General features: G+C 38.7%; 1 protein-coding gene across 1 annotated transcript in view; it reads right to left on the bottom strand.

Moving 5' to 3' along the window:
• Window positions 1–6,386: 6,386 nt before the first annotated feature.
• Window positions 6,387–16,306, bottom strand: part of PNN (pinin, desmosome associated protein) — a 12,160-nt gene continuing 2,240 nt past the window's right edge. The window contains exons 2-9 of the mRNA XM_009887021.1: window positions 16,189–16,260; window positions 14,398–14,466; window positions 13,190–13,262; window positions 13,011–13,105; window positions 11,008–11,083; window positions 9,173–9,328; window positions 8,950–9,088; window positions 6,387–7,907 (exon numbers count right to left, since the gene is read on the bottom strand). Coding sequence (XP_009885323.1) covers window positions 6,619–7,907; window positions 8,950–9,088; window positions 9,173–9,328; window positions 11,008–11,083; window positions 13,011–13,105; window positions 13,190–13,262; window positions 14,398–14,466; window positions 16,189–16,260 — 1,969 coding nt within the window. The 3' untranslated portion in view covers window positions 6,387–6,618. The remainder of the gene's footprint in view (window positions 7,908–8,949; window positions 9,089–9,172; window positions 9,329–11,007; window positions 11,084–13,010; window positions 13,106–13,189; window positions 13,263–14,397; window positions 14,467–16,188; window positions 16,261–16,306) is intronic.

Below are 16,306 nucleotides of genomic sequence, written 5' to 3'. Positions count from 1 at the left end.
ATATGACAGAGCAATATACCAAAGCTAAGCAGATATGTCCTGCATTTTAAGGAACACCCTGTTTCTTAGCAACATATTATTCAATATGGAATTGTAAATAATGTTTTCTCAAATACAGGTTATGCTTTAAAGTAGTAATTATGCAGGGAGTTGTACACTGGTTATATGGATATGAAGTTGATATAAATGAAATCTCGCAGAGAGGTTTGCGTTAGAAGTAAGCTTTGCTTCAGAGGCTTTACATCACTGTCCTGCACTTCCTTGGTCACCTAAACACAGTATGTCTAATTTACCTACAAAAAGGGCTTCACCTTTACTTTCCCTGTCTCCTGCCTGGGGTAGCCTCTTCTCTCTCCCTTCATCAAGAAGCACCCCAAGAACCTGCATTCCTTCCCAACCCGATAGTATTTGCAGTCGTATGCTTCCTAGTAGGTCTGCCCTTCCTTCAGTCCTGAGCGTGACTCATGCAGAATTTGCTCTGCTTTCTCTTTCCATGAACCTAAGCTGTATCCTACTTGCAGCACAGCTCCCCCTCCCTCCGGCTCCACAACTCAAACCTGCCAAGACACTGGTGCTTAGCCTGATCTACTGAGCCAGCAAACAGGTCATCTGCTGGAGGTGGGGAGAGAGGGCGCAAAGCGAGCCAGGGTCACGTTAACCAGCGATGTCCTGTAAACACACAAAAATCACAGTAGATGACATGTCCTCCAGTTGCAATCTAACACTTTGGCCCCTTCCTTTGCCACATGACCTGGTAGTCAGACAGGCCTATCCTATGACCTAGTACAGCAGCTGCCTCTGCTGTTAGGTAATCCACCGGAGAGCTCTCCTGTGCACCAGGGAAAATACACGATAGATCAGGTCCCCCCGCCTTGTTCCTGACCAGTTTTAATGCAGCCCCATCCTCAGCATCAACATTCTCTCCCCTCCGCTCCCCTCAATCTTGTGTTCTTTAGAGGGTCAGTCATTGGGGACCTTTTCCCTGGGGTCCTTTAGGCTTATCTGAAGGAGGTGAAAGGGGAGAAATGCAATACCAAGCAGCTAAAACATGACAAATGCAAAGAAGTGGGGTGAGAAGAAAAGTAGGACAGGCTTCTTTTTTTTTTTTCATTCCCAAGATTCTATAGATTAGGACAGATGAGTGAAAAGGAATATTATATTGGAGGGATTCTCTCCATGTACTAAGTGTTGTACAAAAATAAAAATGGACAAAATTTTTATCCCACCAATTTAACAACTGGTCAAAAGAGTTTTTCATAATGTTGCACACCAACCATGGAACATGGGACAAAACACAATAATGGACCTAGAAAGGTTAACAGTCCCTTTTTTGAGCAACATGGAGCCAATTCACCTAAAAAGGGAAAAGACGGGTATTCTGACACCTAAAATAATGTACTTCAGCAAGTTTGTGTGGGAGGACAATGACCAGACCCACACCTTGAGATCTGCACATTGTTACTGTATTTATCAAAATAGCCCTGAAAACAGCTCTGACTTCAGTTTCATATGGATACCCAAACTAATTCTCAGGTCTTTGTGCGGGCATAAAATGTTGCAGCTCATCCTTGCTACTTAGTTTAATTTATATCTGCAGCTTTCAAGTTATTCTGGGTACGGCTCATTGTATAGCTTAGTCTCAACAATGATTCTTCTAGGTTTGAAGCTGTTAAAAGGCTGATGAGCACTGCTCTGATCTCTGTTGTGTCTTATTTGTTCCTCTAGTAACTTCAATAAGTCATGTTAATATCAAATATTCTTTTCTTCTAGGTGTAAATCCTATACTTGCAGATGTTACACAAACATAACTTCTAATCACCTTTGAACTGAAGTCAAAGATTCAGAGTTAATCATAGCTGGCTTCCAAAGGACAAAGTTGAAAGCTGTGTAGCAGCTAGAGTGAGACTTCAGTTAATTTCTGTTCTGCAGAACTGAAGCAACAAATGTGAGTACTATTATACATGCAATGCTAATGAAAGAACAGCATCTCTTTTCAACAGCTTTCGTTAGGATGAAATTATTAACTTTACTTGCAGTGACATCTTAGCAACTTTAACTACTGAGCTAGAAATGCAGAGAACCCTTATAATGTATTAAAATTCACAGAAGGATCAACTTAGAATTAATGGTGTAATTTAAATAAACTAATTTAAATAAATAAGTAGTATGGCACACCGGGTGGCTCTTTTAAGATGTGATTTTGTGTAAGTACAAGAGATGTTGCATTTTCTAGACCATGCAGTACTTGCATTAACTATAAAATTCCCAAAGCAAATCATAAGTTGGTAAAAGTTCTCCTTAAGTACATGAAAGTCAACACCTATTTTATAACAACAACAATATATACAACTTTGGTTATATTTTTATGATTAGCACCGAAAGGCTCCATACAGGATGTAGGGTTTCACAGTGTAGAATATTGCACCAATACATGGAAGAATATAGTCCATGGCAAAAGCACTTTAAAAATATAGTTCTCTTGACTTAGGATATTTGGATGAAAATACACATCAACTTTTACATTGAATCAAATGTCATGCCAAAACCTTTTTTTTTTTTTTTTTAAACAAGTATCTTCTAAAAAATAGATCAAAGGAAGAAAAGAAACACTAATTCACTCTTCCAGTTAGACAAATCTAAACAGGTAACAGTCATTCATCATCCAGATTTAAAACAACTTTCTTAGCCAGAACAACAAAGAGCAAGAAAAAGCCATTATAGCTTCTCTATTTCAAAAAAGGTTCCAAGCATGACAACTAACAGCACATTTCTAGAAAATCATGGAACTTGTGACTTACATTACTTTGAATCTTGATAATATGTTTCCAAGCTTTGAATGGCTCACATTTGGCCATATAATAGAACACTGTCACCTAATAACAACTGCCTGAACAAGGTTTGCAGTAAAACACAGGTTTGCTATAAAATTGAGATGGGGGGGGTGGGGGTGGGGGGAAGTCTGAAAGAGCAAAATTATATTCTCCAAAACAGATCTCTGTGTTACTCGTACACCACTGCCACAACGTTTGATCCCATCATAAATACATGTAGTCTCAGGTAAAGACTATTTTGAACAGTGAAACTCATTTTAAAGATGTGGGACATACATCAAATGAATAGTTTTGTACATAAAATGAACAGGTTTGTCCTGTTGTACCACAGTAATTGCTACAAAATCAGCAGCTGAACCTAGATCTCAAAATTGTAACTGGGACCTAACCACAAGACCATTACTTTCCTGATAAACAAAAGATCCTCTAGAGATCTATTTGCAAATTTACTGGTTTTGGAAATTACTTTTGCTGGTGGGGGGGTGTTTAGTTCACTAATACCTACCTTCTGCAGAAAAATTATTTTCAGGTTTCCTTTGAACATGCACAATGAAGCTGTTCTAAGCACAAAGACATCACCTTAAGTAAAGAAGCAGGAATTTGAAGAGGTGTATCTTTTACAAGTCACGTTTCATCTTGTAATTAATGAACAGTCTGGGTAAAATCTACTCTGTCAAAGACTCTGAGTGGAGCATCATAGAAAAAACATATTCTTGGAGACTTCCAGTTTGTCTGTGCATCAGGACTAAGGAAAATACAAGTAAATGTTATAGAGTCAGCACACAGTATAAAAGCTTTTTTTTTAAAAAAAAAAACAAAAAACACCCCAAAACCCAAACCACTTTCTAAAGTTATACTTAAAGCTAGAAGGGACCATCTGATGGAAGCGCTCCACAAGACAGGCACACAGCATACATGGTATGTTGCCCACTCATATAAAGCATCTCAACTTCACTCTTAATTTTTCCCCTTTTGATCGTTCCTTTTCCCACATTACTTGAGTGAAAAGTGAACAACGTATTTTTCCTTCGATCTCTACTCATTGCTATGGGGAAGGGAAATAAGAAAATGTTTTAATCGTTTCCTACCCCTATGCTATCTGCACTTAATTCTCAGAAACCCCTAACTGTTGCATCAAATTCAGTCTTGAAATTGTCAGCTATTTGAAACAGCAGACTGGAAACAGAGGAAGGAAATTGCACCCATGGTCTCAGCCCTATTCACAGCTCTGAAATTGTCTCAGGGTCAGAGGATGAGACCTTGAAGGCAAACGTAACAATTACTAAAAATACTAGTGCGTTAAGAAGACATAGGTCTTTATGCAATATTGTGTTAATAGTATACTATCTTATACTATTTCTGTAGTGGAATATTGGTTGGAATATCTAGCTTTTAGAAAACTTCATTCTTACGATGTTATCACACACTGATGTTTATGTTGCATTGAGCTCCTTAGATTTAGCAAGGCTAACTATTAATTAATGGCACAGTTTACTGTGGCAGCAAGTTTCCTCTAACAAACATTAACCTATCAAATACATCACCAGCTTCATACTCAACAAAACTCCAGTATTTTCACCTTGTCAAAAATACATCGCTGCCTGTAATATAACCTGAAACAATGTAATCAATCCAATCCCTAGCTACTTGCCAGGACCCACATTGTTTTTATAAATGCTGTTAATATGCTCCTCTGAAACCAGTGGCTTCTGACTTGAAACCTACTTCTCTAGCTTTGCATAATGACTACAGTATCAGCCAGTAAATACACTACAGCTGAATTACTCAATTAAGCTCAAAATAAGAAACATTAAAAATACTCAATGCCAGGGGAAAAAAAAAAAAGACAAAACAGCTTCCAAAGGCAATTTGAAATGTGAAGTTAGTTGAAACACGTGAAAGAGTAACATTTACTCAACTACTCAGTATAAAATTTTGTTCCTTGTGGTAAACTGCTGTGTTTAACATCTTCAATAAGGCATTTGAACTTTTGCTTGTTCTTGAAAAACAAACAAACAAACAAAAGGCACAGTAAATCACCACATTCCTCTGAAGGGAAGGAAGTATGGTTGGAGACTACTGGCAAGAACTAAAAACAAATCTCAGTTGTGGAAAAGCAGAGACAGATAGGATACTGAAGCAGCAAATGGACTGAAGAATCACAATAAAGTATCGAACTTATCCAGAAGAGGGAAGCCAGAGGAGTTTTCCCTGTGTCTATTTGTGCTAAAAGAACAGGCCCCTTCATCCCTTCCTAGACACATTTAAGACAGGAAGTTCAGCACTTCAGGACACATAAGTCTGCCACTACTCTGAGTTCACATGAAAAATCCAAAAATTGACACCCTCCGAAACTAGAGCTCTGCAAAAGTCCACTCTGTGTTCCAGAAAAGTGGAGTATATATGGCATTTCATACACTAAAATAAGCTTACATGTAATTTCCATTCTGAAATCTTTCCAGGACTTCCTGGTCTGCAATCTGGCATACGAGATACAAGAATGCCAAGACAAGACGGATTATAGCAGTGTTTCATATTCAGTTAACAGGCATTAATTAAAGCCTATAGGAACAATTTTGGATACAGAGCTTCTAAGGTACAGTGACCAGGAATTATGATTCATGCTTTAAATGTAGAAAGACTAAGGCAATACAACTATGTTATAGAAAACATCATAGGCATCGAGTAGTCTACAAAGCCACATTTATTTGCACATGTACAGAACAGAGCGACAGATGTTATTGTTCTCCATACAAAATTATATAAAAACAGTATTCACCTTCATAGATAACACCATACCACCTTAAGTTGTATTAAATACATTCAGAAAGCATTCTTGCACGCACACAACATTAGTATTAGGTAGTCCCAGGTAACTCCAACACTGCAATGTAATTATTCCTAGTGGTATGAAGGGATCAAAGATTAGTCTGCAACTAAAATAAAAAGAATCCTGGTGGAGAAGCAAGCTGAAATCTTTCCTGCACTGGCCATCAAAGCAAGCAACACCATTAAACATATTAGCTGTCTCCAGAACATAGATGTAAATACTACCAAAGCACCTGAAGAAGGCAGGTAAGAGCGGTATTCCAGACTGACTTGAGCTATCTCGGCCAGTGTTAACATTCCCATTTAATCACTGCTTGCCTACAGATAGGAAAAAGTTTTCTAAAACTGGAAGATAGAATTGAGTAAGAGCTTGTCATTACAGAAGAAAACAAAAGGTATAGATCCAAATCAATTACTTTCCCTTCCTACCCAGCAGTGGAGAGAGTACTCCCTTTACTGGGTCCTAACATTCCCATTCTTGCAAGGAATAGAGGGGAAAAGCAAAATTTTACGTTTCCTGCAACATTGCTTCCCTACGTATGATCTAAAAGGGGAATTTAATTGTCAACAGGACATCTCAAACAATTTATTTAAAACGCACATTTATTTCTACAAAAAAAAAAAGTGTATGATACAGAAGAAGCGATCACACCTACTTAAAGGTTTACCTATTAAAATATACAGAGGATCTTAATGAGTACAGGATATTTAAAAAAAGATGCAAAGGAGTGTTAATCTTTTATTTTTACATTTTCAGGAACTTCACATAATTTTGGTAACCTTTTACAAAATTATGTAAAAAGTACAAGAATGCCTGGTAAACAGTCTGCATTTTTCCAAAAGATTTTTTACAGCATGCAATTCTTAAGGCAGCCTTCTCCTCCTCCTTACAAGGAATCCTTTCACTCAAATAATCTTCCGCTGCAAAGATTAGGCTAAGGAAGCTTGGTCTCTTCTGTTAACGCCTTTTGTCTTTCCTGTCTGATTTACGGTCTCTTTCACTCCGTGAAGTTCTCTTGCCTGACCGACTACTTTCTGATATAGACCTCTTTCTGTCAGATCTTGAACTTTTCTCCTTTGAGCTTTTGGTATCTCTACTCCCACCTTTTGAGGACTTGTGACTTCTATCTACTCCTGAAGCATCCCTTCGCTTCCTCTCCGTGCTCCTTCTGCGTTTTCTATCTCTGTTATGCCCTCTTCCTCGGCTTCGACTCCGACTCTCACTACTGCTAGAGCTACTGCTGCTACTGTCCCTGCTAGTACTTCCGCTTGTAGTGCTGCTGCTGGTGGAAGTACTCCGACTGCTACTGCTGCCAGTGCTGGAACTACTTCCAGTACTAGTACTGCTTGAAGTACTACTGCTACTACTGCTGCTGCTACTACGGCTATGACTCTTACCAGTTTTGTTCCCTGCCCTACCCCTGCTTCTACTCCTAGTCTTACTCTTAATTTCTACGCTCGGCGTCTGACTCTGCTCTGTCTGTGCCTCAACCACCTTTACAGACACCACAGCATTTTCATCCTTGTCTGCCTGGGACTCTGTATCCTGAGTGGCCTGAGACAACTGAGGTGACTGTGGCAGTGGCACAGACTGTGGCTGAGACGGAGCCTCAGCCACAGGTTCTGGCTGAGCTTCAGGTGCCTTCTCCTGTTTTTCTTCAGGTTCAGCTTCAATTTCTGCTTTAATATCCTCCTCCTTCTCAGGAGAAGGAACATTACACACTTTTTCTGGCTGAGCATCACACTCTGTTTCTGGTTCCACTTCTTTGCCATTTTCATTTTCTACAGGTTCTACACTATCTGCCTCATTCATTTCAGCCACCTCCTGCTCATTATCCACCGGCTGAATGTTTTCACTTTCCTCTTTTACAACTGTGACCTCTTCATGCTGACCATCCTGTTGCTTGTCATTCTCCCTCACCTCAGTAGCCTCTTCTACCTTAATCTCCACTTCATGTTTCTGTTCATCGTCTTCCTGTTCTTTCTCTGCATCACTATGCCCTGAACCTGTTTTTCCCTTTTCCTCCCCTACCTCCTCCATTTCTACGTCATTGTGCTGATTACCTGTCTCCAACTCTTCCACCTGCTGAGCCACCTTACCCTCTTCCTGCTCCTTGTTCTGTTCTTCCTTCTTTTCTTCATTCTGCACCTCCTGATGTTCTTTTTCCTTCACAGATTGTCTTCTGGGCCTGGCCTCCATTTTGTTAATCTGCTCTGCAAATTCATTTCGCCTGCTTTCAAAGAGTGCTATGGAATAAATGCACAAATAATAGTGTCAGATAATCTACAGACGCTGAAGTCTATTTTCCCCTTAATTACGAGCTAATAAGTTATCAAATTGTTTTAACTTATAAATACTGCATCCTTATTCATTCTGAAGTAGCAAGCCATTCATGCATCATGACAAAGACTGCTAGTTACCTTAAGAAAACAAAGCAAAGGGGACAGTCAGCTCAGCTGAATATCAGAACAGTAAAGCCCTAAATCTAAGCTAACTAAAAGAGGTTTTGACTTCATTAAAATCAATCCAACCGACAGTATATCAAAATAATACCTTAATTTCCTGGTATTTATATATTAACAAGGTTACACTTCCTAAGGTAAACAAAAGACAGTAAGAATCAGCAAAAAGCTGGTTAGGTATTAAGAAAGCTTAAATAATGTAAGCTATTCAGACAGGTGAGCTAGCTTCTCTTACCCCCAAACCCCACACAATGAAGAAAAGCTCCTTAAGAAAAAAAACAACCAACCAATACATTCTCAGTTTAATAAAAAAGAACTGTAGGACTACCATTGACCGCAGTATTTTAAATTGTTTTCCAAAAGAAAAACATAGTCATCCTGTGAAACAGAAACGAACACACATTAAGGTAAAAAAAAAAGTCATCATAAAGTTCTAGTGCTGTGCTTAAGAAAACACTTCTCAAATCCTTTGTAAAAACCTGCATTTCCTTAGGCCTTCAATCCACAGAATCTGCCTTTTCAAAAACTAAGTTGCTGCACTGGCATACATCTGGATACTCAAGCTAATATAAAGGACTATGTTTTAAACACATACCTCTGAGATTATTCACACACCTCTTTTGACTTCTTGTAAGAGAATCAAAGCATATCCAACATAAAAATAAGTCACTGAAAGAGTAACGTTCACTTATGATGAACACCCGTGCACAAACGTGGTTTGCCCTAACCATGAAATTCATGTATTTAAGCAGAAGGACTTAAAAGTGTACAGCAAATATCAAAGGGAGGGAAGAACAAGGGCCTTTGTATCACCAAGACCACTTACCATTCATCTTTTTCTGTGACTCGTCCATCAGCTTCTGCGTAGCAGGACACATTCTGCCAGGTATGTAGAATAAGTGGGGTTTTGTCTTCGTTCTTATGTATTTAATTATTTTAGCATTATGTTCATTCCATTCTTCTTGCTGAGAAATGAAAAAAAATATAACCCTAAGATACACACGAATAGTTTAAACAAGACAAAGATCAAGAGCAAAACTAAAACTCACCAACTGAGCAAGCTCAACCTTTTGCTCCAGTAACCGCAGCTCTGTCTGTTTAGCACGTCTCTCTTCGAATAGTTCTCGCCTTTCATTTTCAACTTGCTTTCTTTCTTCTTCTGCCTGCACTTCAAGTTTTTGCTCAATTTCTTGTCGTCTCTTTTGCTAAGGTAAACAAAGAAGTATCTTATATATTTTTTCTAAATCAAGAAAGTGTTCTGGTTTGGTCCAATTAAAATTTTGAATTATTTACACCATTAAAGGCATTCTTAAAAACACATTAAGAAATATCCCCTAATTACAGGTAATGGAAGAAAAGAGTGTCATTGCTTGCTGGCATCTAATTTTTTGTGGGTTAGATATAAAATTATGGGCCCCTGTGAATTTCTGTCTGCTTTTCTATCATTCAGTTTGGATTTGAATTTTCAATACAAGCTTCAACTTGTTTTGTTTCCACAATGGCAGAAAAAAATAAAAGAGAAATGGATTTCAGGTATTCCACTTGGAAGGAAAAAGAAGTAAATGCCCCCAGAGACAAATGAAGGACTGCAGACTGGTGTTTGTGACCAACAAAACAAATTACAGTGTGAATGCTTCCAGCATATTCATCGCTAATTAGATACATTACTGTACACCAGGAATGTCCTGTTTGTATGTTCTAGACAATCATATGCCTAGATTGTACAATAGTTGTCTAATAAAAAAATACAATTTACTGCCTGGACAAAAAAAAAAGTGCCATAAAACTCCTCAGGCCTCTACTTTGATTTATAGTAAGTTTTTATGTTATGAAGAGAACAATGCCTATACAAATTCTCAGGAAAAACGTTGCAAAGAGCAGTAACTCCTCAAAGTCTCTTTATGCAAACACACACTACTATAAATTAGACAAGACTCCATGTTTCTAGACCATCCTAATCAATAGTTTCTTGTTCTAAAGGCAAGCAGGCAACAGAGAACTTTGGTCCTTTCTCATGTGCTACATGACAAGTTAGATAAAACAGCAGGATATCCAAATACTGAATCTGAAATCAATACCAACACTGCAAGCCAGCTATGCTAACGCTACACAGAAAAGGCTTTAAGTTTAAAGACTTTGTATCTGCTTCCACCGGACTGCTGAAAGCAGAACTTTCAAACACTGTTTTTAATCTAAAGGTTATCAGTATTAACTGAATAACCCATTTAGGGCAACAGGAAACAAACACCATACCCTTCGCAATTTAAAATGGCATACTGGGAATAACTTTACCACCATCCTATACACAAGTTTTTTGAAATTATCACTAAACTATGCAAAGCCTTCACTCCAGTACAATCACACATCCATTTATTAAAAATGGAATTCTTGATATCTATACTGGGAGAGGGAAGCCGCTTGTAGTCAAACAGCATAATACAACCACAAGTTTCTGTATACTTGGTTATAATTTAAACACCTGGAACACATCAGGGTGGGCATTGCTTCAGCAATACTGAATCACCATTATTTACAGAAGTAGCCTATGACCTATTAAATAGTTATAAACAAGAAAAAAGATAACCTATTTTGTGTTTTACACATTTTAAAAATGTACAGCAATTAAAAAAACCAAGGAACAAAATGTTGCCTTTTCACTTCTGCAATGGTCAGAAATAGTGTAAAGTCACAGAATTGTTAGACACCCCTTCCTGCCTCCCACCCAAATTCCACTAAACTAAACCAAACAAAAACCTACATGCACGCTTACCAATTTGTTGCACCTGCAACCTACACTATGGGGAATTTTCATTCCTATTTGAAGCAGCTTAACCACACAATTTTGCTTTATTATTTACAATCTGATAGAAGTAAAAATAAGTACCCTCTCAGTAGCAACCGTGGACTCCTGCTTAAATTTTTGAAGAGTGCCCATCAACAAGCCAAATATACGTCGATTCCTGAATAAAAACAAAAAGAAGTACCAAGATTTTTATTTGCACAAACAATCAGAGAAACTTTCCACCTAAGAGATGTTTATTTTTAAAGGCTCAGTATTACTCAAGGCCATAAGCAACAGAACACATATTGACTGTGCCAACAGTTGAGGATATAAGTTACAGTGACATATCATATTTTAAGAGTAAGACACAGCTCTTAGCCATAATATAGCACTGGGAAAACTGGAATCTGCACATTCTACATCTGGAAATAATGTCACTAAGGAAATATAAAAAAAACAAACCCAAAAGCAGACAGTACTGAAGAAAAGGTTGAGTAAATACAGTATGAGTTATCAATAAGGAACTGGAAGGTCATTGAGCTTTCTGAAAAACATACCCTCCCTGCCCGGCTCAGAGGATTAAGGAGAACTGGAGCCACAGGGGAGTGAAAGCTTATCTGTCACAGTTTGCCTAGCAATTATCTTCTACAACGAGATGCTGCTGGATGAAACCAAAATTGCTCTCATCCAATTAAGTGTTGTTTGAGACAACCTAAATAAATAAAGTTCTTCAAGGAATTCCTTTCTTCTGAACAAGAACTAATTTCTTGAATTTCACCACCTTTTCTTTCTTTCCATTTAATCCCAAATTAAGCCTTTACAGCAAGAGGCAGACTCTCTTAATCGCCTTGAACTTTTACCCAATTAAGAGAGAAAGGAAATGCTACTCTCTTCACTCAGTATCACTCTACTACAATGGCACAAACCTGACATGGAAAGGTAAAGGTACTTGTATATTAAACAGTAGAAATAGGAACAAATAAAGAATTGGGAGCTAGAGGTTACTCAAAGTGTATTTGTATATGAATGATATCCCAGAAGACACTGAGCAAAATCAAGAATTCAACGGATGCTGCTTCTCTTAAAGAGCCTCTTTCCATACAAGTCACAGAGATCAATACTGGTTTTCTCATCTCCCCAGAAGACTACTGAAGTGCAAAATGGTTAAACTACAATTCTGCGGAAACAAAGTTTTAGTGCCTGAAGCTCCAGGAAGTCCACTAAGAATTTTGAAAGTCTTTCTGTGAAGAAAGCAGTTGGAAACTGATGGTGGAAGCAACAGCAATCTGTTGGTGGTGCTGTAACTGTAAAAGCAAGCAAAGCGTCTTTTCTGTGCTAAATCATGTGCGGCCCTTATCCGAGAAGCTCTCTGTAGTTCCTTATTCCAACTATCATTTTTCTATTTATTTGAGGTATGGGTTATTACTACACCAGGTGAGCTGCAGACTGAAGTGGATGGAGTCCAAGACTTTGGACACAGTTGCAAATTTGCTTTTCCAACATCTCTTCCCAATAGAACTGCATTTCAGCAAGAATTTTTATGAACTACCCTGACACAAATAAAAATATAGAAAAAAGGAGATAAACATAGAAGGAATCTAAAAAGAAGCAGGCAAAAGGAAGGTCTGACTGTATGCACAATAATGAGTCTGAAAGTAATAAGAGAAGAGAAACATGTGATGGAACTACTGCATTAAAAGAAAAAAGGGGAAACCCCCCCACCCAAAAGCCTCCTTCAACCAACAAAATAAACGATTTACCAAGACATTTGTAACAGTCCAAAATGTTAAGTAACCAATGAAGCTATATATATTTCTGTCTTCCTCAAAGACTATCAGTTACAATAGCACTAGCAAATCTATTCCTGTAGGTGGCCTGAGAAGCAGAACTCCTGTCAGTTACGTGAAGTGAATGGTGTGTTGTTACTGCTCTGAAGTATTTTGAGAGAGTATTTTTAAAAATCAGTTTTATACCATCATAGTACTTCTTCAACATAATCTTTGATACATAATAGCATCTGTATAATACTTGTTAAATCTAAAGCTAGTTCCTATCCTAGCACTCAGAAGTACCGCATTAGTGCTTAAAAAGAGATTTCTGCATACCTTTGTTTTCCTTTCTCGTCCATATTTTGATCCTGTATAAGGTCTCGACGTGTTCGCTCTTTGGAGGTAGCCACAACAGAAGATGGCAACGCTGGCTACAACAAAGAAAAACAAACTACTTTGTTCATGTTCCAGATAAGTAAGTTTCTTCCTGCACAGGTCTATTTATCATGTATTACCTTTTTAATATCATCATCTTCTGCGTCGCTTTCTTGGCGTGATTCTCTTCTTGTCCGACGTTCTCCACCCAGCCTGAGGAAGAAAGAGCATTAGTGGTCACTAGAGAACATATACGTAGGGCAGCATCTGTTCCAACATGAGAAAAATATAATTCTGCATATCTAATCAGAAGACCCAATGCTTCCAGTAAAAATCTCCCCACTGTTCCAATGACCAGTAAGTAGCATTTTACAGACAGAACCTACTGTTGGTAAAAATCAGTGAGAGAAAACAGTTTAAGTTTTAATACAATTTGAACACTAAAGTAAAACAGAAAAGCCCACATTACTACCATATTTGACTTTTAGAATACCTTTGGAATTTATTTCTCATTTTTAATGTTTGCATTTATATTTTTTTCCGGAATCTTTAAAATGGCTACCGGTATAATGGGACCATGAGACAGATTTAAATGCATCAAGATATAAAGGTTGGTATGATTTTTCAAATGGGAAATGCTATTTAAGCCAAATACCAAGAAACCAGGTGAGGAGGGGCAGAGAACTTAGGACGTGAGAACTCGGATGAACTCAGGCTTTAACAAAGAACAACTAGACAGAGCATTAAATAAGTTATTTTCAGCTTTCACTCTCAGCTTTTTGGTACTACTAGTAAGCCGTTTCACAGTATTCACTTTGTGTTAACTCAAAAATTCAAAAGCAAGCCTTGCTTTAGTCAAGAACTACCATCGCACGTAAGTGCCCACAGAATGAAGCTCACTATAATCAGTCACGTCTGATGGATCTGCATTCAAATGTGAAAGCTCAAAATCTGAGTCCATTGTCACACTTTAGACATTCAACTTATTGAACAGGAGATCTCAGTCATAATTCAACTGTGTCTCCTGTAAAACAAATCTGCTACTAAGCAGAATATAATATAGCAGACTTTACACCAAGTAAACCAGAAAATTCCAAGAATCTTTGTATCACTACATCTTTATATTATTGCTATAATCTTTATATTGCTATAAGGTATAAAAAAAGATTTCACTACCATCATTCGCTATCATCCAAACATATTTCCAACAAGTCTTGAATATGTAACCTCTGAAGAAGACAGTTAAAGTCATCAGTTATTAACAGTATTGAATCTAAGCATTTTAAATTTACTGCTATAAATTCTCATTCTGATAAAGCAAGCTTTCTCCATCAGCTTTTGCACCCACCTACTGGTTGCCCCTTCAAGATCCCTCTGTTTGGCTGGGGGTCCTCCTCCACTATCCGAGAATCCACGCCTAAAAAGAAAACACTTGTGATCTCAGAACAAGTTAAGCTAACCCCAGGTCCTCCTTAAACCTCCACAATCAAACTGTATTTTGGCTTTGTGGTCATGACGTAACAATAAGTTTTCCTCAGCTCCATCACTATTTATTGTTACTACTGCAATAAAGCGTTTAAACGTGCTTGGTTATGGACCAACTAATTTAAACGTGAATTTCTGCACTTATTTAATTGAGTAGCTACACTAAATCAAGGAGCCCTATTATGTTCAAGTGTTCATGTTCACAATAGTTTTCATGATGTATTAAGCTTTAACCAGCAGTTTAATATTGAAATGCAAAAAAAATAAAAATCCAGTACATACTCCATTAGGAAAGAATTACTGAACAAAAATTGGCCTTTTCATTCTACTGGGCAGGCTGGACCGATGGGCCAAGGTCAATGGCATGAGGTTCAACAAGGCCAAGTGCCAGGTCCTGCACTTGGGTCACAACAACCCCATGCAGTGCTACAGGCTTGGGGAAGAGTGGCTCAAAAGCTGCCCAGCAGAAAAGGACCTGGGGGTGTTGGTGGACAGCCAGGTGAATGTGAGCCATCAGTGTGCCCAGGTGGCCAAGAAGGCGAATATCATCCTGGCTTGTATTGGGAATAGTGTGGTGAGCAGGACTAGAGAAGTGATAGTCCCCCTGTACTCGGAACTGGTGAGGCCCCACCTCGAATACTGTGTTCAGTTTTGGGCTCCTCAGTACAAAAAGGACATAGAGGTGCTGGAGCGTGTCCAGAGAAGGGCTACAAAGCTGGTGAGGGGTCTGGAGGACAAGCCCTATGAGGAACGACTGAGGGAACTGGGGTTGTTTAGCCTGGAGAAGAGGAGTCTGAGGGGAGACCTTATCACCCTCTACAACTACCTGAAAGGAGGTTGTAGAGAGGTGGGGGCTGACCTCTTCTCCCTGGTGAAAAGTGATAGGATGAGAAAAAATGGATTCAAGTTATGTCAGGGCAGGTTTAGATTGGATATTAGGAAACATTTTTTCACTGAAAGGGTTATTAGACATTGGAATAGGCTGCCCAGGGAGGTGGTGGATTCTCCATTCCTAGAGGTGTTTAAAAAAAGGGTAGATGTGGTGCTTAGGGACATGGTTTAGAGGTGGTTTTGTCAGGGTGGGTTGATAGTTGGACTTGATGATCTTAGAGGTCCCTTCCAACCTTGGTGATTCTATGATTCTACTTGGGGAGGGAAAAAAAAAAAGAAAAAAAAAAGGAAAACCCACAACAAAACACTAGTGGTTTTACCTACATGTGTTTTATATTCTTGTCGACTTCAACTCTTTCTGTTCTCCCTGGAACAGCTACCAGCTTCTTAATTACAGAGAGACTGATTTTGAATGACTTCAAAGAGACAAGGTCCCAGATACCACATAACACCTCCCTTAACTTTGATGCCTCCCCTTATTTTTCAGGCTAACAGCTGACAGGGTTAGGGACAACCACCAGTTTAAACTTCTTATAACTCAGAATGAGAAAGTACTTTAAATTTCAGGCAGCGATATTTGGGGGGTGAAAACCCCGAATGCCCTGTAGGCCAGCTTTGGTGCTTGTTTGCTGAAACAACAGTACAAGAAGCAACAGAGGGTCAGACGAGAAATTTAAAACACCCCAGAGTCAGGACAGCAAACCAATGCCAGAGTAAAGTGTGGAAGAGACCCCACTGCCCGCCTCTGCGGCTCCTTACTTACCTCAGCAATAAGCTCCCACGCCCTCTACCTCCACCAGGGCCTGTGATGGCTAACAGTCTGTTTTGAGGGGGCCTGCAAAAGACAGCGGGTGCCGTTAGCGGGTACCTTACCGCGCCCC

This window comes from Charadrius vociferus, unplaced genomic scaffold (assembly GCF_000708025.1).
Source record: "Charadrius vociferus isolate BGI_N301 unplaced genomic scaffold, ASM70802v2 scaffold14, whole genome shotgun sequence".
Classification (NCBI taxonomy): domain Eukaryota; kingdom Metazoa; phylum Chordata; class Aves; order Charadriiformes; family Charadriidae; genus Charadrius; species Charadrius vociferus.
Note: the sequence above shows the minus strand (reverse complement) of the source record. Positions and strands in the feature narration are given on the sequence as shown.